Below are 22,243 nucleotides of genomic sequence, written 5' to 3' on the forward strand. Positions count from 1 at the left end.
CATGTCTGGTAGTGGGGCCGGCCATATGGTCCTCTCTGTGCATTGGCTGCTCTGAGCAGGGATATCATCCTCAAGGCTTGGTGGGCCAGGATGTGCTCCACTCAGTCTTCCTCCTCCTTCATTTGCTCCCGTGCGCTCTGATCAGACATGTCTCTCCCTGAGCTACAGACTCAGTGCTGTCTTCTGAAGTAAATTCTTCTGCCGAGAGGGGCAGCTGTCCACATAGTTGGGATTGGGGCCGGCCCCACAGACCTTTCTACTGGTTCCCTGCTTCATGCCAGTATGTTGCATTCTCATCTTGGAGCACCGGGTTAGTCTGGTCCCTCTTTCACTGTGGAGATATAAACAATACCCTCCCCTTGGGTGGGTTAGTGTCCTGTGCCCCCACTACCCATTTCTGGTTCCACCCCCCTTCCTTTTTAGTTGGCTACCATATGTATCCCTGGATTTGATCTGGCCCCTGCCATGCTACCTGGACCTCACCCCAGGAATGCTTGTATACAGTGTCTTTTTCCCTATCCCCTTTTGCATTTTTTCCTTTGAGCTTACCTCAGTGGACTCATGTTGTACTTGTCCTTTTGTGCTTGGCGTACTTCGCTTAGCATGATTTCCTGCAGTTATTCATGCGTTCACCGCTGCATTTTAGCGATGCATAGTACTCCATTGTATGTATTTACCACAGTTCTTAATCCATTTGCCTGTTGATGGAAATTTGGGTTGTATCCAACTCCTTGCATTGTGAACTGTGCCGCGATGAACATTGGAGCACAGATGTCTGGCCTTGGTTTGTTTCTTGCCTCTTCTGGGTATATGCTGGGTCATGTGGTAGCTCAATTTCCATCTGTTTTAGATATCTCCAAATCGATTTCCATGAACAATGCCCATTTTGGGGACCCACCCAGACCTACTAAATCAGACTGTGGGCTGGGGCTGTCTTCTGGGTTTTCCCAAGATGATACCACGTGCTCAGGTGTGATATTCATTGTAAATAGGAACACAATCCATTGCTTTCTGATTACTTCTGACTCACTGCTACTCATTAGATTTCCAAAGCTGTAATATTTAAGGAAGCTGACGCCACTTCTTTCTCCTGTGGAGCAGCTGGTTGGTTCAAACTGCCGACCTTTCTGTTAGCAGCCAATTGCCTAATGCATCCCTAAAATGCATCGATTTTTCACAAAGAGAACCTTCATTCACCTTTTCCTCTTCTTCCCACTGCTTAACCAGTGTTAACCCTGTAAACCACTCAGTCATCTGGGTGCTGACACTCTGGTTTGTGAGCATCTAGGGACCAGCTGTTTGTGCTGAGTTATGTAATCCCACCAGACACAAGTTTCCCCAGGGCACTTTGCCACATCTGCTCAAACACACTTTCTCTTTCTGTAACAGGACAATCCGTCCCAACAGTGCAGTGCGCTCCATCTATAAAGCTTCGGGCTGCTCAGATAATCCCAACCACCATGTCAACTACCTGGAGCATGTAGTGGTGCGCATAACCATCACCCACCCCAGGAGGGGAGACCTGGCCATCTACCTGACCTCACCTTCAGGAACCAGATCCCAACTGCTGGCCAACAGGTATGGTGCTGTCCCCTGCCCACCAATGTGTGGGGGGTCACACAGCATTCAGCTCATCCTTACAAGCGGGGGTTCAGATTGATGTCATGAGACGCTCTCAGGGGTGTGTGTGTGTGTGTGTGTGTGTGTGTGCGTGTGTGTGTTTACCTAGAAACAGTACTAAAAACCTTGCCATCAAGTCGATTCCAACTCACAGTGACCCTGTAGGACAGGATAGAACAGCCCCTGCAAGTTTCCCAACTAACTCTTTTGGGGGAGTAGAAAGCCTCATCTTTCTCCCTGCGAGTGGTTGGCTGTTTTGAACTGCCGACCTTGCAGTTTGCAGCCCGAGTAACCACTACACCACCAAGGCTCCTAGAATCGGAAGGCCTTGGGAAATAGTATGTGAGAGTTGGGCAATATGAAAAGGCAGCTGAAAAAAAATTGTCATCTGTTGTTCTCCTTTCGTTTTTCTGATTAAAAGATTATTTTATTGGGGACTCTTAAAGCTCTTATAACAATCCATACATCAGTTGTATCAAGCATATTTGAACATATTGCCTTCATTTATGTTCTAGACATTTACTTTCTATTGAACCCTTGGTATCAGCTCCTCTTTTGCTTGCCTTTCCCCCTGTTCTTCTTTCTTTAAAAAAAGGAAAAAGAAAGGCCAACATTTATACACACACTAAGAGATTTAAAAGAATTTATGCAATCTCAGAATTAATGTATAATTGAGCTTTAATAAAAAGGAGTACAAGAAGGAAGAAATGTTCTAGAACCGATTATAGTGATGACTGTACAACTCTTCTCAATTTGATTCAACTATCGGATTGTAGGCTATGTGAATTGTATGTCATCAAACTATTTTTAAGTGAATAATTAATAAAATATAATGAAGCTTTTCCCTGAACTTTTTGAAGCCTGGTTGTGTGGTGTGACAGGGATTTATGAGATACCTTCACTAAGTTCATGGAATGAAGAGCTCTTGGCACTTTTCCAATAACGGTTGAAACCCCCTCATATTTGAAGGATTTGTCCCATGTGACAGTAGCTGGTGGCAATTCTGACAAATCCCTAGGTCAGACATCAGGCTGGGGACCTCTGCAGCCTTGTACCCCAGCTAGCTTAGGTGGCAAAAAGAGTTAAGGTTACAGGCGACATCTCTATTTATAGTCTGGAGGGAGAAGCCTCCTAGGGAGAGCTCCACCTTGTTCTTAAGGTCAGGTCCACCACAGTTTTTAACCGAAAGCCAACTGATTGAGTGCTATGCGACCACTGCAGCCCAGTAATCAGACTGCTGTTTACTCAAACAGCGGCCGCTGTAACCCGGCCACGGGCAAAAACCACACCGGTCCTTTTCCTTCGCCTTCTCCCCCAAGAGGAGCATTTTGTGAGACCCTAAGCCCAGCTCCTGCGAAACGCCGGCTCTTTGCATCACGGCGAGACACAGCCACCTGTCCGTGTGAGGCGACCCTTGGCAGGGTTCCTCTGTGAGAACACTAATAACCAGCCACACGCGGTGAGAGGCCAAGGGCAAGGCCAAAGGTGACCCTGCGCAGTGTCTTGTAGGCATTCCCAGACTTCATCCGTGGTGTCTATGGTGCACTGCCATCACGTCAGCCACCCTATCATGGCAACCCCGTGCATCTCAGAAGGAAGCACAGACGGTGGTGATGATCCATGCCATTTTCGCTGGGTCAGTTCCTGCAGTTGGATTAGTCAGGCCTTTCTTCCCAGTTCACTAAAATCTGTTTGACATCATAGCTGCACGAGCAGACATTGGCTGTGCTTGAGGGTCATGGAAGAGAACGCTGGTGTCCCACATGGAAGGTGAAACTTCTGTGATTCTGTCACTGAACTGCCAGCATCTCTTCAACTGGCTGCAACTCCCTCAGAAGAGAGGACGTGCTCACGTTCTGAGTAATAGTGGCTCTGAGCCAGGGGCACAGAATCCAGTGGGCAAGGCAGGCACGCTTACTTGTGCTTACTTATTCATCTGCAGTGGACAGTGAACCTTGCTTACCAGGTAACCTGACACTGCTTGGAGCATTCAAACCCAAATCAGTTAGGTGCATTTTATTTCTGACCTTCAATCTGATGTGTCCTCTTTAATAATAATAATAATTTATAAATTATCGGAGGTTCATGAGGCAGAGAGGAAAGAAAAAATGAGCTGATACCAAGGGCTCAAGCAGAAAGACAATGGTTTGGAAAAGATGATGGCAGTCTGGGTACGCATGTGCTTGACACATGGATGTATGGATTAATGTAAGAGCTGTAAGAGCCTTCCCCCCCACCACATAAAATGCTTTTTTTAAAATCCCAAAACTTAATGTCCTCCATGAGGATATAGGGAAACCTGGACTTTGAGCTTTAAACACTAAGCCCCGTTTTGCCAGGATAAATGCGTGCAGGTGCAAAGAATGTATGGAAGCGTTGGCATCCCATCACCAGGCGCTTTCCCACACCCACCTCCCACTGCCACGGAGATTTTGCTGCTGCCTCCTGGTAATCACACTACCTGACGACCGACCGGTGCTTGCTTCGGCACAAGCCAGGCCTGCAGATGCGCCGCAATTGGGAGATAAAAGGAAGGTCACACCTGCTCTTGTTACTGAATCTCCAGAAGGCCTTTTGTGTTCATTCTGCTTTTACTATCCTTTTTCCTTACCTTTATGTGTCCAGGCTGAACTTGAAAGGGTTTCCCAGAGCAGCCCTGCGAAGGGCAAGGGCTACCTTCACATAGGTGCAGTCTGAGTCCCGGCCCCTCCCCGCTCTGCCTTGTAGGAACCCAGGCCGGCTGCTGCTGCGCGCTTTGAACACTGCCTTTCTGGATCCCTCCCGCACAGTTAGCTTTTTTTCGTTGGCTTCCCCTAGGATGACTTCAGTGAGGAAATTTGTGGGGCAGAGGAGCGAGGGGTTCCAGCTCCGGCACTTAGTGCCTTACAGCCGCGGGGCCTCCTTCTCGGTGCATTCCCTAACAGCACACGCCTGCTCTGCCTTTGCAGCGTGCGGGAGGACTTCCCTGGAGAAAGGACGCAGCTGTCCGATGCCCTCCCTGGCCAGCTTGACTGCCTCTCCAGCAAATCCACCAGACTGCCTTGTCCTCCCTCTCGGAGCGGCTCTGTTGCACACTCTCCTGCTAGCTGGTGTTAGCGCCCCGGACCCATGGGTCGCTCCGACTTATGGCGTCCCCTCCCACGATGGAGCAAAGGCTGCCTGCTCCTGCATAGGCCACATGATCCATTGCCGATCAGACTCATTGCACCTCAGCTGGTGTTCTGAAGTTGATTGCCAGACCTTTCTCTTCGTCTTCCAGCTGAGGGTTAAAAATAAGTAGCCACCTGCATAAGGTATAGAGATTGGAGTGGAAGAAAAGGAGGCTGGAGGCGCTGAGAGGCGGAAAGGAGGCTAGAATCATCTGTCCGCAGCACCCCCCAAGACGTTCCTCTGCACGGCTGGCCCTTGAGATGGGAAACAGCTGCATCGACCCAGACGTTTCCCTGAGCATGGCTGCACGCCAGGGCCTGGCTTCCAGGTTCTTCTGCGGAAGGACGGGGCCACTCTGGGTCCTTTTGTGTCATCTTGGTATATTCTGGACTTTACTCCAGCAAGAATTGGTTATGTTGGCCTTGTGTCGAAGCATGTCCCCAGAGCTGGGAAGTGTCAGATGTGCAGAAGAGAGGGGTGTGGGGGAGGACTGGCTTCTTTTGTGCCTGGGGTACTACAGGAGGGTCTACAAAGCAATGCTCTTGGTCAAGGAAAGGTGAGGAGGTCAGATTGTGGAAGGAATATGTAAGTCAGGATTAATGTCACGGCAATACATCATTCTTTTGTGAAAGACATCCAGATTTCTCAAAGGCACCGTGGAAAGCAGAGTGACACAGCTAAAAGAAATTCTGGGAAATGGTGGTAAAGCCTTGGCCCCGTTTAGCTCTCCTGCTCTTCAGTGAGATGTGGCCCTCCTTCCCTAGATGCAGAATGCCCAGCCCCGCACACTGCCTAGCTTGACAGCCGCCCAGGCTAAGTCCCCCAGGCTCGGCAGCAGTCTTCAGGGGGGTGTGCCCTCGGCTTCGATAAGAACTCTGCTGGGCACAGTCATGACTTTGAGACAGAAGCGGGGCGGGAGGGGGGGCGGAGACATCCAAGCGGAGGGCGGAGATCATGAGAACTGTTCTCGTGTTCCGTGTTGTTAAAAATGTGTGTCCTACTATGTTGTGAATGGGTGTGGCGTCAATTACGTCTGGTGGTAGCACCATGTGCAACAGCAGAGCACTGCCCTGTCCTCCAGCGTCGTCACAGCTAGTACTAAGTGTAAGGCCACTGTCAAGGCCACTGTGGATTTTGGGAGGCCGGTGGGGCTGTCAGGTAAGTGTCGGACTGCTAACTGCACCTCCACATTCTAAGTTCAGACCTGCCAGCCCATCCTCCGGAGAAAGTTGAAGCCGCTGTTCTGTACAGATCTTTAGCCTTGGGAATCCCATCCAGGGCTGGTTTGAGTTGGAATCAACTTGTTGGCAGTGGATTTATTTTTCCATCCCACAGGTTGGGGTCTGTCTCCAACATCCTATCAGACAGTATTCTGTTGTGATCCAGAAGGTTTTCATGGGCTAATTTCATGGGCCTCTCTTCTCAGTGTTAGTCTCAAGCTCTGTTGAAACGTGTCCACCATGGCTGACTCATAGGTGACGGCGTCTCCAGGATCATAGTTATGTGCCGTCCCTCACACGGTAACAGACTGCACAGCACCCCTAGCTTAACTCTAGAAAGATAACTTTCCATAGTGAAAAGGGCCAGGGTGGCTTCCGGGAAGTCTTCATTCTCCTAGTCATTTCTGCAGCACCCCTTTCTCAGGCCGCTTCTTTGGAATCTGTTTTCTGCAACATTGCTGGGCTATAAGTACAGGGTGAACCTTTCTGCAACATTGCTGGGCTATAAGTACAGGGTGAACCTGGAAGTACAGGTTGTTATAAGGCTGTGTGGGCTGTCTGGGACCCCGCATTGGCTCCCTGTCCCAGCTGACGGGCAGTTGCCTGCACTCCTGTAGTGAACAGCTGTCTGAGGCAGAAGAGTTTGCCCAAGCATCTGTAAGTGCCCAGCCCTGGAAGGCACTCCAAAGCATACAGTACACTAGTCCAGGTCCAGCTTCACATCCCAGTAGCCCCACAGGGAAGCGCCCCTGGCAGGCCAGGTTGATGATTTAATGGGCAGAACGGGCAGTAAGTAACAGTGCAGGCATGGACAAATGGTTATTTCCTTCTCTCCCTGACGTGCTTCTCTCTGGGCCTGTGTGCCCTGCGTACCATGCCTAGCAAAGCGCCAGACTGGGTGTTCATCACAACCAAGAATATGGAGGTTGGGCATCATGGGGGAAAGATAGGTGCACGTGGGCTCTTTCCACGTGTTTTCAGAGAAAATCAACTTGAAGCGTAAGTCCTTCTATCAGGACCCATTCAGATTCTGACAGTAGAGCATTCTCCAAACCCAAACATAATCTTGTCTCCTCGGATTCTGCTTGCAACCGTTTTTGTCTGTCTTTTTTAATCAGCCCTCCCCCAGTTCACTGAGGCTGCAATTTCGTTGAAATGTGTAGACTCGCTCTTCCGAAGGCCGGCCTCTAACTGAAAGCTGAAACTCGGCTTCCTTGCTAAATTTCATCAGAGATGAACATTTCTGCTTCCAATTATGATCTTAAGTAGAGAGCGCGAAGGTACGCTTGCTAGACTAAAACGCTACAACGAAGAAAGAAACCTACAGAATTCGGTCATTCGTGCTGTTTATTTATCAGAAGAGTGTTTATACTTGAACCGGGTTCCCGTTGGCCTGCCCAACTGTTTGGTGACAGACTATTGGCATTTGTAAAGTGTGTTCTCAAACACACAGTGGCTTGTAGTAAAACAGATGACCCTGTTGCAGTGAGGAGTTTTACAGGCTGACGGGAAGTCTTCATGGAAACGGAATGCTTTCAACCAATGGAAAGCGCAGACTTTGGATTAAGGCAAAGCTGTTTGCACTCAGGAGAAGCCCGATGTCCCGGTCACTAACTGAAATGAGCAGGTAGACTCCACCCGTTGTTCAGTGGGAGAAAGACCTACCAGCCCACTCCTGTGTGGACAGTACCGCCCTGACTTAGAGGGTCAAGAGGAATCGGAATCAATTCCACAGTGTGTTTACTGGGAGGGGGGTGACTTAGATTTGTCTTGACTTCACCAATTCTTACATTTGACTTTGGAAAAGTGAATGACCTCATCTATTAAATAGAATAACATCTGATTCACAGGGTTACTAGATAACTGTGAACCGTTGTGAACTAAGGTAAACTGTCGCATGGTGCACAGCATAGTGAGTACTTAATAGGGGTAGCCCGCAGTTAGTGCAGAGTGAGTGATTCTGTCAGACCCAGAGCCACAGTCTGCCGGTCTGTGGTGACAGCGCCCAGGTGGTGTTGACACTGCCTGTCCCCAGCTCCGCTTTAATGCACGCTGACTTCGAGATCACTCTGCCTTTTCATACACGTGGTATTTCCATCGTCATCCACAAAGACTTGTGGACAAGCATCTGCTGGATGCTGCGCAAAGAAGTGTGTAATAAAAAGCAGACTTAGATAATGACCTTCCAGCAGGAAACAATACATCTTCAAGAAGATTAAGTACTTACGTCATACAGCCGCGAAAAAGAATGCGTTTGTAAGTGAGTTGCTGAATAGATGATATATATGACTATAATTTTTTTAAAAAACTGTTTTTAAATGTTCCAAATCACTAGAACTAGAATCAATGTGTTTTCAACCTTTCTTAAAGAAAAACTTAGATTAATTTGTACGTTTTGAATACCCCAAGTCAGAAGCAAATTACATATGCTATACGCAAAACAAACATCTTATGAAAACAAACAATTCTGTTATAACTGAGCCAAGTAAGTGCTTCAACAAACCCCCCTGTAAATTATGAAGAAGCATCGAAGGCAAAAGAAGAAAGCTTTCAAATAGCTTGGTACTGTCTAATTTCCTAGTGAGCGTCAAGACTGTTTGGATAATAGCAAATGATTTTCAAATAAGGTCCATATACACTTTAGGAGGAATTATGTGATAGCACATAGCTTTCAGTGTGTATCCAATTTCTTGTTATTTAGCTTCCAAACATCCTAGAAGAACATTACAGCCTTCACATACTGGCTAGATACTTTCTGAAAGAGTGTGGTGGGGTGGAGGGGTAGGGGAGAGGGAGAGCTTGCAGTAATTATATGAGCTATTTCCTGAGTTAATTCCTCAAAAGGATGTATTCCACTTAATGGTAGACTTTTCTGTGAGACATCATCCAAAGTAATTTATCCGAGAACTTCTCACAGGGATAGTGCTTTCTGTGGAGCACCATTTTAATAACGGAATGTATAATTTGTGCCACCACGTGCATATCTCACTTCTGTGAGCACATCATCATGTTTTAACAGAACCCGAGGTGTGGATACACGCATATTACTCTAGACATCTGGGACTCAGGTTCCATTTCTCCTTTGATGTGGGCATGTGTCTGTTCTCTCCTGGGTGGCACACCACAGAAGTTCAAAGTGAGCATTAGACTTGGTAGTGGACAATACAAAGAGCCCAGCAATCAGGACTTCCTTAGCCGGTGTCCAGTTATTTGCCATTGGGCTGCCTTAAGCAAACATGTTCTTGGTGGCACAAACCAAATCTAGCCATATGACCAGACCCAACCTCGCTTGGGGTAGGGGAGGTCAGATGCACAGGCATTCCCTCCCCTGAGGGCCATCAGTTGCCAGACTGCACTGGGCCTGCTCCCTGCTGCTGGGGACAATGGACAGGCTCCTGTGGGCAGAGTTCGCATCCTACTGATAATGGTCTCTATCAGTTGGGCCAGGAACAGGCCAAACTAGCTCTGTGATATCCTGAATCTGGGACCTGCCCATCTTATCACATGTATACCCCAATCCCTCCTCTTCCTATTGCGTGTATGTCCCTAGACCACCCCTTCTCATTGCTGTGTAACCTATAGTACAGCCCCTCTCTGTGACGTATGTCTCTACCTGTAATTAGTGGGCTGGCATGCCCCCAAAAGGTATATAGGCGTGGGTCAGCAATATAGAGCTCTCTGACCTCTCTCTCCCTGGTTCCCCTCTCTCCCCCCTCTCCTCTCCTGTCCTCTCTCCCTTGTTCCCTTGCCCTCCTTCCCTTCCCCCTCTCTCCACGTGGACCACCAAGCTGGGCTGAGGTGAGCAATGCTACCATGTAACGTTACCATGTAACGTGTCTGACTGCATTATTGTAATCTCTCATGCTCTCGATGACTCTAATATAATACTTATATCTCAACCGTACAATTGTGCTTACTGAACCCATGGGTAGTAGTAGCGGTGGGGGGTGGACCCCTCACTCTCTCCCAATTTAATTGAATACTACACTCACTGCCCCTGAGACAATGCTGACTCATAGCAAGCCTGTATCCGGCTGCTAAGGCTGTCCACCTTTATGGGAGTCGACAGCCTCATTTTATTTGTCCAGTGAGCCATTCAACACTTACCTAACAGTGCCCACTGCCAGCAAGTTGATTCTGACACAGAGCAACTTCAAAAAATATTGTGGGAAAATTCCGTTCTTTTAATTCCAGTTTTTTCCAGATGTAGATGGCATGAAGACTCAGCTACATCGTTACATGCACGTGTTGCCACTTATAAGGTATAATCAATCATATTCAATGTAGAGACTGGTGGAACCGTTGAAAATACAGAGCCGTAGCTCTGTAACTCTCCATTGCTCCAAAAGACAGGGTATTTATTATAAACGTGAATGGCCAGTTTGCTGGGACCGCAAGAACCATCAGGATCTGTTTCTTTCGCCATCATTTTAACAGCACGTCATCATTATATTTGGCTGTATGTTTATTCTTCTCTTCAATTTTCACATCAGAAAATGGGTTTCATGGATGGCCCAGGCCGGCATAAGGCGAAGAGACCTATTTGGGAAATTGCTCAGCCAGACAGAGAAAGCCCCATGGCAGGCTCTCCTTGAAACACTTATTTAAATTCCGAGTGACCTTGGTTTCTCCTTGGCACCCAGGTCCGGTTCACTTTTTGTTCCCAATGTAATTTGAAAGTGATCGGCAACAATAAAATGCATCTCCAAAGGGGCAGGAAAGGGTGGACAGGAAGACGCAGGGCCTACTAATCCAGCAGTCAGATCATTGATCCGAGAGCAGTTAACATTGGCCGAGGTTATGGAAACAGGACTGCCCATGGGAGGACGGCAGCCTCCCGTCCCCTTTGTAGTTTAGTATGAGGCAATAAGCCAAGTGTTCCCTCTAAACTGTTTGTGAACTGCTTTTAAGCTAGGCACTCTCGAAAGTATTGTGTGACAAGTTATTACTTGATTGCTCTCAAATGGCCCAATGATCTGAACAAATTAGAGCCTCAATTAGGGCTGTGGACTAGCGAGTGGTTTCAAACCCTTTTTTGCCTTCAGGCCATTTCTCCACCAACACATCCCATTAATACTGGCGCTCTTAGAAAGGGCACCTGGCACAGGGGCCAGAGCTGCTTTTCCTGGCTCTTCATTGCACGAAGGACTCTAAACGTGTGAGTGCACGCCTGCCCTTTCTCCTTGGCCAAGGCCAGTTGGAAGCTGGAACCATACCACCAGCCCTGCTGAGGTTGTGCAAGAGATCTAGGAGCACCCTCACTTGTCCACATTGAACTGGTAACCCCAGGCTGGCTGTGGAGACGAAGTGGCCGATGATGCTGTCTGCTCCCTGGGAAGTTTGCAGCCCCAGAAGGCCAGGGTAGGGTTGCTTTGAGTCAGAATTAATGAGGAGGCAGTGAACGTGGTTTTATTTTAATGCTCCTGAGAATCCATTAAAGAGACAACGTGACCGTAATGCTATATAGTGTACGAATGGTTTGGTTTTTTCTTAAAAAGAAAGCGCTTCAGATTTGCACATTGCTGCGTACCATTAGCCCCCTTAAGGCTGGTAGCCGAGCATACTTATATGTTCCCCAAAGGCCCTGCAGTGAAGTTCATCTCGGTTTAACTCAAACCTGTGCAACTTTTTCGACACTTGGAGGAGATGACTTTAATATCGTTTTGATTTTCTTTTCAGAGACTTGGGAACTTGCAGCAGGTGACTTCCCTACTTCTTGCTTTGCTGCTGGGAATGCTTTTGACTGAGAGTCTGAACGTAACAGGCCACAGTGGTACCAGCCAAGGCCTCTAGCTGCAGGTTCCAGCGGGCAGTGTTTAAAAAGCTTCACTTGGTGATTTGAGTGACCGCTTGCAGAGAACATTGCGTCTCCAGTCAACAGTGCATACGCATCTTGTGTCATAACATTGACACATTGTTACATTGTGTCATTGTGACACATTGTTACATTGTGTCATTGTGACACATTGTTACATTGTGTCATTGTGACACATTGTTACATTGCCATCCCTGCAGTGCAACAGCTGTCTGCGCCTCCCATTCCCACTCCCCCCACCTCCCCCATCTCTTTGGCCTTCGGAGCTTTCTCTCTCTGCCAGCCCTGTCCTTCTGATCTCTGGAGTGCTTGCTCTGAGGAGTGTGCACCACCTGGGTGGGGTGGCTCACACTCACACACACACACACACCTGCCTACTGTTCACATTGGGCCACAGAGATGAGCTCATTCCCCCATCAAAGATGACAGAGGGCCCCCAGGCTCCGTCCGATTAGTAAACCTGGGGGTGTTTGTGTAATTATTATTTTGAATTTTTTCCCACATTTTCTCCCCCCTCTGTCAAGGACCTTGTGGTGTGATCCCTTTGAGACTGGTCCAAACCCTATGCTTTAGGATTTGTGGAGGCAGAGCTTCTCCTCTGGTGGTCTGTTAGTCTGTCGGACTCTGTGTTCATGTGCATTACAGAGGATACCGCACACATGTAATACAGTGGTTCTCAGCCTTCCTCATGCCACCGCCCTTTCATACCGTTCCTCATGTTGTATGACCCCCAGCCATAAAATTATTTTCATATTTTCATTGTTAAAATTGAACATAACGTATAGTGATGAATCACAAAAACTATACATAATTATAGATTGTAAAAATATTTATTTGTAATAACAAATAAATGAAATTTTGCCTTGAAGCATGGTGTAGCATGGGTAACAGTCTTCACGCCGGGTACTCGTATTGGGCATCGGGCGTATCTGTTTTCCGATGGTCTTAGGCAACCCCTGTGAAAGGGTCGTTCGACCACCCCAAAGGGGTCGCAACCCCCAGGTTGAGAACCACTGGATAGAATGCTCTTTTGTTTGGTTTTGATCAGAGGTCTAATAACTCATAGAGAGATGACTTTAGGCCATTCCTGGCTTACTGAAGAAATGTGTGCCTTTGAGTCAAAATTGTAGATAAATCAGTCAAGTTTGCAGATAAAGTAGTCTGATTTTTAGGTAAATTGGTTAAATTTGTAGGTGTCTATAGCTCTTATTTAAAGTTATTTGAGCACAAGAAAAGGCTCAACCTCATTTCATTGACTTCAAAGCTACACCTTCAGCAGTGAGGGGAATTAGAAGGAAGAACTTGCTGCAAGCCCAGGGTGGTTCATTGATTCCAAAGCGAGTGCATATTTACTTAACCTCTAAGGGCAAGCATTCGTTTTAACAGCAAGTGGGACACCCGTGCGTACTGTATTCCGTAAGCACATTACTTTGTTTCTAGAAAGGCTCCTTTGTCCCCACTGGGGAGGGTCGATGTCGAAGGTCCAGTCACAGCCAAGCGTTTGCTTGGTGAACGCGAAACCAGCCCAAGGGCTGTTGGTTCAGGTCTGAGAACTCCGCTGTCAACAGGTGGCCCTGTGCGCTCTGACCGGGAGGGCCAGAAACTGCACACGGCCGCTGGTGAGACAGTGAGAGGGAGATTTTGCCTCTGTTTGCTTCCCTGACTTTGATCGTCCCTTTCCTATTTTATTGCTACTTTTAGATCAAAACAGTAGATAAGTTAAGGTGGCCAGATTTAAAGCGCGGGACACCATTGACAGGGGGGGAGGGGGATGTTCTCGATTAAAAATTTGGTCTATATGGACCAAATAGACCGTTCCCTAGCTTGTCGTGCATTCTTTCCAAACATCGGGCCGTCTGGTCACCTTAACTGATACACATAACTTTAAGGCACACTGAAAACTTACCTCTGAAGTAACCCATCTTTCACTTCCCATCCTGTGGATCACATGCCCACAGAAAGTGTCTCAGCAGCCTTCTGGGTATTTCTTTGGAAAGTTCAGTCTTCATTATTGCTCTCTAGATTTCAGATCCTTGTTTCTTAATATGCCGATTCTATACCTTACCAATCATTCTCTTTATAATTCACAAGAATCCCATTGCTTTACTTTCCTCCTATTTCCTATCTGCCAGGAACCCACCACAGGAAATAGAAATAATTCTAGCTCTTTCAAGCCAAAAGAGATTTCATATAGGGAATTAAATACAAAATCAGTAGAAAGCTTGGAAAAGAAGGATCTAGACTGGGTCTCAAGGCCTGGCTCCCTGAACTGGATAAGATTAGTGTGCAGAATCCTTTGCCTTAGGTATAATTTACATACAGTGAAATACACCTTTTTAAGTGAAATCGTTCAATGAATTTTTGACAAATATATTCAGTTTTAAAAACACATGCCATGACTTTTGAGATCCTGAAAGTTCTATCACACCTAGAAGTTCCCTGACCTTTGCCCCTGCCTCCTGGTGACCATGACCTCTGTTCTCTCCTCATGGTTCTGCCTGTTCTAGCCTGCCACAGACATTGGACCCTAGAGTAGACCATCTTGTAGCTCCAACTTTCCCTTAGCTTTAACGCTTTTGAAATTCATTCCTGGTGTGGCATGCATTAGCAGTTCACTCCTTTGTATTGCTGGGTAGTAATTGGTTATAAGAGCAGAGCATAAATTGTCCATTCACCAGCTGATGGACATTTGAATTGTTTAGTTTTTGCCTGTTACACGTAAAGCTGCTGTGAACATTCGTGTGGAAGCCTTTGTATGGGTCTATGTCTTCATTTACCTTGCGTGAATATCAAGAAGGATTGTTGTTGAGTTGTGTAGTTACATATATGCATAACTTCATAGGAAACCGTCAATGATTTCCAAAGTGATTGGAGAGTTTCAGTGTCTCCACATATTTACCAACCTTTAGTACTATCAGTCTTGTGGACAAGAGCCTTATCTTTGTTTCTCTGATGGATACCCCTCCCCCCCCCCAAAAAAAAAAGCAGCATCATGGTCTTCACTGGACCCTCACAGACTTTAAATAACACGCTAAGAAATGGTTTATGGTTTTCTTTTAGGTTATTTGATCATTCCATGGAAGGATTTAAAAATTGGGAGTTCATGACCATCCATTGTTGGGGAGAGAGAGCTGCAGGTGATTGGATCCTAGAAGTTTACGATACTCCTTCTCAGCTGAGGAACTTCAAAACTCCAGGTGAAAACTCCTTTCTTTGTGTGATTTGTCCTGTGAGTTGTCTCCCTGTATTCCTTTCTCAAGATTACCATTTGAAAGGTAATGATTTAAGGAAAAGCACTAAAGAATTAGTATATGGATATAAGGATAGAATAAATAATAGCAACTTCTGATTGTTGTTTCAGAATATGAACCACATCTCCAACAATCCAGTCTTGTCCACCCGAAATGGGTTAAATTGTATAGCCATTATTCTTGACAAGAGAAGAGAGGCTTCCTTAGCTATCTTTTTTCCCTTTCTTTTGAGTTTACTCTACATTAATTTTTCTAGCCAGGGAAGATATTAAGCTGACCTAGGCCAGCTAAACTGTTTACCAGCAAATAAAATGAGTGATGGCATTCTGTCCAGTCTAGTCCAAGAGCCAAGAAAACAGAAAACCATGGAAATTTTAATATCAACAAAGGTCTTTTCAGACAGTCGCACACCCTGTTGCCACTCTCAGCCTATTTTCATGCTAACATGTGCAGTTTTTGTAGAACATAAAATAAGGGAGAGTAACAATGCAGCTTGAGGTGGGAGAATGAATGGCTTTTTCCAGTAGCTCATGTGGCCCAGTAGGGTGCCCTGGGTAGTGCTCGACCCAGTCATGAATGATATGCTGCATAACGACTCCACCTTCCCATCTCTCCCTGACCTTGTCCCAGGCACCACACCAACTCATCTTTCTCAGTGCTGAGCCCAGTCAGTCTGCAAAACAGTCAGGCCAGAGGGGGATTTTAAAGGTGACATCTTTGTTTTCCTCCCCCACTCAGGATTGCAGAATAAATTACCCTAGCTATTCTGTAATTTGAGCAGTGTGCACCATTCAGATACAGGTTTAAAAATATAAACCCACCTAGCTAACTTAAGGATAAAGTGGGCACTTAGCACACTTCGTTTATTTATCAGGAAAAAATGACTTGACAAGCTCCTTTTGAAAAAAGAAAAGTTTATTGTGGTAAAAATATGTGACATTGCATTCACCAATTCAGCCTTTCTTTTTACAAATGGATTCATTGATACTGATGGCATTAATCATTTTGTGCAGCCATCACCAATATCTATTGCCATCTTCAGAGCCAGAATCTCGATGTGGCCTTTCTTCCTCCTGGGTCCCCTTAGTCACCACGAAGAAACTTTTGCCGAGAGATGTTTTGTCAGCACATTTCGGTCGTCTCTCTTCCTAAGACTGTGCTGCGGCTCCTCCGCACTCTCTCACTGGTCCCATAGTCGTGGAAGTCAGTGCCCACATGTGGGCAAGACCAGCGCGTCAGGACAGAAGTCCCCTTAGAGATCCTTAATGTGCTACTCACCTGCTATGGGTGTCAGAATATAAGGGGAGTTCAAAAACTGCATGGAAAAATCCTGGCATCTTTTGATTCCATTTTCCCATAACCTCGTGGAAGCGCGCTCATGTACTGCTGTGTGAAGATTTTTCCAGAAGAGTCAGGAGAGCGAGCTTCAAGATCATTAAACCAGCATTTCTAGACACGTTCGCTTCATCACTTACGTCAGTCAGTCCCAGCACCTTTCCTTCCCTGAACTCGCAGGCCAAGTTCACAGCTTTTCTGAGCAGGAGCAACATCATACCCATCCTGTACTTCTAGCCACCAAGCATCTCTGAGTTGATCTAGGAGCCAGACTTACTGAGCGGCTCTGTGTGTCAAGAGATACCAGGGGAGTAAATGGCATCTAAAATGTGTCCTTGAAAAAATAACAATAATGTGTCCTTCATTCACTGAATAAGAGAAAAAAAAGTACTGACTGCCATGATGTGCCAAGGGGCTGTCTTGGAAATTTAAACAACCATAATATTGAGTATAAAGACGTTACTCTTTTTACTTTCACTGGGCACCTGCGATTCTAGAGAAGGTCGTGATAAAAATAGTCTTCTGCATAGGAGCGGACTGCCAGGCGGAGTCTACCACCATGCATTGGGTCCAAGGACCAGGCACCAAGAATTTAAATCCCTCCACCATGCGAGCAGTTTCTGGTCTGTGCAGAACGTAATGCCGTTTTATTCTCTGCAGTAGCCTTGAGCATCCGGTGCCGTGTGTGTGTGTGTGTGTGTGTGTGTGTGTGTGTGTGTGTGTGTGTGTGTGTGGCGAGAACTGTGCTTGGGGGATTCAATGGCTGATTTTTTTTTTGGAAGTAGAGTACTAGGCCTCTCTTTTGACGTCGCTCTGGGTGAACCCGGCCCTCCATATTTTCAATGAACTCCTTGCACTTGCAGGGACGCCCAAGATTGTCTGGAGTGGTCATTCCATGCTAGATTCCCCTTTGGCTACTTACATATTCACATGTAACTTCAATTGGCTTCAGTCTTATCGGAGCTGTTCTTTTATGCTATGAGACACGTGTGCTAGGGCTCTTGCTGGCTTGCTGCCCAGAGGCTTTGATAGAAGCATGCCGTCTGTGCGGCCCCTTCCTGCAGCCAACTCCTCCTCCCAAGGTTGCTCTGAGACTCTTTTCTATTCATGTTATGTGTTTCCGTGGAGTACAGACCTGGGGTTAGTTTTCCCAGTTTGATGAGTGAGGATCTACTTATTAGAAATTCAGATGGGGACGTAGCATTTCTGTAGCCCAATTATTTGGTAGGATCATCTTCAGAAATAAGATTGCTGGTTCCAAGCTGAGCTTGAATTTATTAGTTTTCCCTTATGTGTAATATTAAAATACAGATTCAGAGTAGCTTCCTGTTACTACGCTGGCTGTTTGTTGTGGTGGTGCTGTGGTTTTGCACGTTACATCACCTTTGGAGGCAGATTGCATCCAAGTGCTGGAAGCAGAAGGGATCTGTCTGCGTGTGTATTGCACAGCCACTGCCTAAAGGAACGTATGGCATCAAATGGAGACTAGCTACTCCAAGCCGAGCTAGGAAGCTTAGGGGCAACGAGGGAAGCACCGTGCGGAAAAGGAAAGCAGGCGTGCACAACTGGATAAAGTAGTCAGTGTCACCGATTGTACGTGGGGAGAGTGTTGATTGGGTACATGATGTGCTGTGTGTACTTTCAACACCAACAAATCATGAGACCTGGGAAGACAGTGGGTTATGCACCCGGCTGCTCACTGCAAGGTCACCAGTTCATACCCACCAGCCATTCTGAGAGAAAAAGACGAGGCTGAATCCTCCAGTAAAGAGTTACAGTCTCAGAAACTAGGGATGCTTTGAATCAGAATCATCTGGATGGCAGTGGTTGTAGAAGAGATGGCGTGCTGTCCCAAATAGGGCTGTATTTGATGAGAGTGGTGGCAGGGATCACCATACTGCAGAAGTTACATAGTAAAAGAAAAATAGGAGACACATTGACCGGCAAGGATACTCCTAATGGTCTTGTGATGTGCTTCAGAAATGGCATGAAAAAGAAATACTCAAGTAGGAGACAGTCTTCATCCAAGCACTTACAAGCGTAACTTTTGGGGCACAAAGTGATCGGAAGTAAAAAGAGCCAGGCATAGAGACTGTGCATGGGTTGGCTGACCCTCCTATTTGTCCACGGGAGAGATGCCATCGAGGAAAATGACATCTCCATTGCTTGTTCCTAAAGGCCAACAGTCAGGCCATAGGTTTCTGGTGAGCCCTCACTTCCTGCTACTAAGTAATGCCCACCGCTTGGACTTCTGATACAGTGTAACATCTTGATTGCAAAAAGTACAGTCATCAACAAATGGATCCCATGAAAGGCTGGAGGAGGGCCCAGGTAAACCATATTCTCTTCCAATAATAAATGTCCCGGAAGAAAGAGGAAACGTGCTGTGGCATCCGGTACCTCTGTTGCCTTCACCCCTTCAGACAGGGATCGCACCCACACTCTGACGGGGGTCACAGGTCCTCTCTTCCTGCTTCTGTGATGGCTCACTTTCAACGGAATGGTAAAACTGACCGATCCCCTCCCTTAGTGCCTCACACACTCTCTTTGCATGGCCCCACACAAATATTTGGTGGAAGTTATATAAGCATGGATAGAAAAACCTGCTAATTGAAACCACTTTATCACACCTAACCTCGCTAATGGTAATGGGGCAGGATTGGAGGCAGTTATGAGACGATATGCTCTACCTTGATTCAATCTCTTCTGAGACAAGAAAGTGATTATAAAGAAAAGACCAGAAAATCAGTTAGGTGGCAGCCCAACTACCAGCAAGAAAGAGAACTGCCCGTGCAGCATGTCTTTTAGACCGGGGAGCATGTGCTGAGAGCCTCCTCGAAGCAGTGGAAAATTAAAGCCAGGGCCCCCAGATATTGGAAGGAGAGAAGGATCATCTTCGAAAGCTGACAGAAAAGGCCTGCTTGTGTGCCTGGCACCCTGAATTTACACTTCTATCCTCCTACCCTGTCAGAAATTAAATGTTTGTATTTGTTATAGCAGCATTGGGTGAAGAGAGTCAAAGACGGGTGGATCAAAGACACCAGCAGTTAAGAGGAGGGTGCTGGCAACATTGTGTCCTGCTGCTTCACCTGAGTCCACATCAACTCAGTGACAGCTCTGTCCCTAACTAGCACACACTCCCCAGTGATGGTTAGGAAGACAAGGAATAAAACTTAAAAGCATGTACTTTCTAAGCAAAACTAAACACGTAACTTAGGCCTGTGCTTCGCACGTAAAAAGCACTGAGGAAAGTTAGTTGTTGACTTGTGCTGTCAATCATGATCATGTGCTGATAGAAATATCATGACTGCGATTTCCCCACTGGAATGGCAGGCCCAAGCCCTGACTCGGGCAGTGTTGTAAAGGGAGGTCTGCCTTCTCACCAGCATAGTTCCTGTTTGTAATGGATTTGTCTTCATCACCTCTACGTAGGGTCGGTTCCTTTTGATGTGAATCTTATTAAACTTACTGGCCTGGAGGCAGTTTTCCTCTTTATTTTTTGTTTTTCTTGCATTGAAGATTTTAATTCTAGGAAGCCAGGAAATGAATGAATTAATCAGGACCGGACTAAAGCAACATGTTCCTTGCGAGCATGCCAGCCAACAGGAGGAGGTGAAGCACTTGCCTTGTGTCTCAAGTCTCTGTGGACCAGGAAACTTTCTAGCCAGCCCTGCCGCATAGAACGTTCTACAATGATGGCCACCCTCTATCTCTGTGTTTTTCTGTATTAACCAAAAATCCCCAGCACAAAGTTGATTCCAACTCATAGCAATCCTGCTACATCAGCACAGGTTAGATCTGTTCTTTACGCTTCCCAAGACTGCACATTTCTAAGAAAGTTTCATCTTTGTCCTGTGGGTTTGCCATTAGCAACCTCGTGCTTAGCCCACCGTGCCCCCCTTGCATCTGACTCTTGGGCATTCAAGATGGGGTTCAGTGGACCTATTGCTTTGGGGTCAATCTTGACTCCTGGTGACCCCATGTGGGTCAGAGAAGAACTTCACTCTGCAGACGTTTTCAATGACTGATAAGGAAGAGATAGATCACCAAGCCTGTCTTCCAAAGCCCCTCTGCTAGGACTCTACCTTCCAGCCTCTTGGTTAACAGCCATTAACCATTTAGACCACCCAGGGACTCCTGCACCATTCTCTTACATAAAAATCATTGCCAGAGTGCTGGTTCCTACTCATATCCACTCCAAAGGAAAGGGTAGAACTGCCCGGGTGGGTTTCCAAGGCTGTAACTCTTATGGGAATAGAAAGCCTCGTCCTTCTCCCCGAGACTGGCTGGGGGGTCCAAACCACGAATCTTGTGCTTAGCAACCCAATGCATAACCATTATACCACCAGGGCTCCCCTATACTGATCACTAGGAAAGTATAGATAGAGATGTATCCTTAAGGATGGAGCGGTTGATTTGGGAAGCAGGTGGAATGGAATAGTTGTTTTTATCTATTTGCTGATCAAGAAGTCAGGTAATGCAGAAAAGAAGGGGAAGAAATCTCAAATAAGAGTTGGATGCCTGGGGTGGGTGGGGTGGGGTGTGGACAGTGCCTTCTGTAAAATTGGGAACTCCCTGAAATACTCGCGTTCTGGATGAACACAATGCAGTGTGCTGAAATTCCCATTCTTCTCAAGGGTCTCTCGTTTATCCTGGTGCACAGAGGCAAATGCCCTGACATCGTCACAAAACAGAAACTGAACAACTTCCCAGCATCCTCTGCTTTCAGCCAAGATCATCTGACGTCAGCAATGATGCCCCTTGTTCCACAGGCTCTCCCAAATCCAGCCTGAACCGTTGGCAGCTTCTGCTGCAACAGTGGTTAGATGATCGTCAGTACAATCTGACTGGCGTGTGGTGTCAGTGATACTGCTCTATAGTTTGAGCGTTCTGTTGGGTCACCTTTCTTTGGAATGGTGCAAATATGGATCTGTTCGGGCCAGCTGGCCTGAACACTCCTTGGAGTCAAGGATAGCAAAGTATGCCCTACCTATTTTTACCATGTCAGGAGAGACAGTCCCTGGAGAAGAACCCCGTTTGGTAAAGTAGAGGGGCAGCCACAAAGAGGAGGGCCCTGAAGGAGATGGGTCGACACCATGGCTGCAACATGCGCTCAAGCATGGGAACCACTGTGAGGACGGCATAAGGTCATTGTGTGTTGGAACTGACTCGATGGCCCTAACAACATAACATCCATATTCACAATTTGAAATAGAAGTATTTAATTTCGTCTTCATATAAATGCTAATTACTGCTAACACGTAGTCGGTGCTCTGTGAAGTCATGGTGTGCAGATTATTGAATCACAATCCTGTCATTTGGGGACATGCACATTCCCAGCTTTGTATTCTCGGCAGTGACTTCTGTGACTCTCGTTTTCCACCGTTCGCTAGGTGAGAAGGAATAAAAGGTAGAAGCTGTCAGATGCATGTCTGATCATGCTGTCTTTTCATTATTTTTTCTCTAGGTAAATTGAAAGAATGGTCTTTGGTCCTCTACGGCACGTCTGTACAGCCCTATTCACCCACCAATGAGTTCCCCAAAGTGGAGCGTGTCCGCTACAGCCGAGTGGAGGATCCTACAGATGACTATGGCACCGAGGATTATGCAGGTGAGCCTAGTGGATCACCATGACTCCCAGGGGAGAAGCCTTTGCACTCATACTGATACATTATCCTCCGTCTCTCCATCTCTGACTCTACTCACAAATATTAGATGCCGTATATAATGGTATATAAGCTGAGTTTTTTCAGCACGTTTTTTTTTCTCTTTTTTAACATTTTATTAGGGGCTCATACAACTGTTATCCCAATCCATACACACATCAATTGTGTAAAGCGCATTTGTACATC

General features: G+C 46.6%; 1 protein-coding gene across 1 annotated transcript in view; it reads left to right on the plus strand.

Annotated features, from left to right (window-relative positions):
* PCSK5 (proprotein convertase subtilisin/kexin type 5) overlaps window positions 1-22,243 on the plus strand; it is a 525,106-nt gene that overhangs the window by 304,955 nt on the left and 197,908 nt on the right. The window contains exons 18-20 of the mRNA XM_045288529.1: window positions 1,390-1,578; window positions 14,866-15,002; window positions 21,859-22,002. Of these exons, the coding sequence (XP_045144464.1) occupies window positions 1,390-1,578; window positions 14,866-15,002; window positions 21,859-22,002 (470 nt within the window). The remainder of the gene's footprint in view (window positions 1-1,389; window positions 1,579-14,865; window positions 15,003-21,858; window positions 22,003-22,243) is intronic.

The sequence above is a fragment of the Echinops telfairi genome, unplaced genomic scaffold, assembly GCF_000313985.2.
Source record: "Echinops telfairi isolate 266 unplaced genomic scaffold, ASM31398v2 ScPeMD7_22;HRSCAF=79, whole genome shotgun sequence".
NCBI lineage: Eukaryota > Metazoa > Chordata > Mammalia > Afrosoricida > Tenrecidae > Echinops > Echinops telfairi.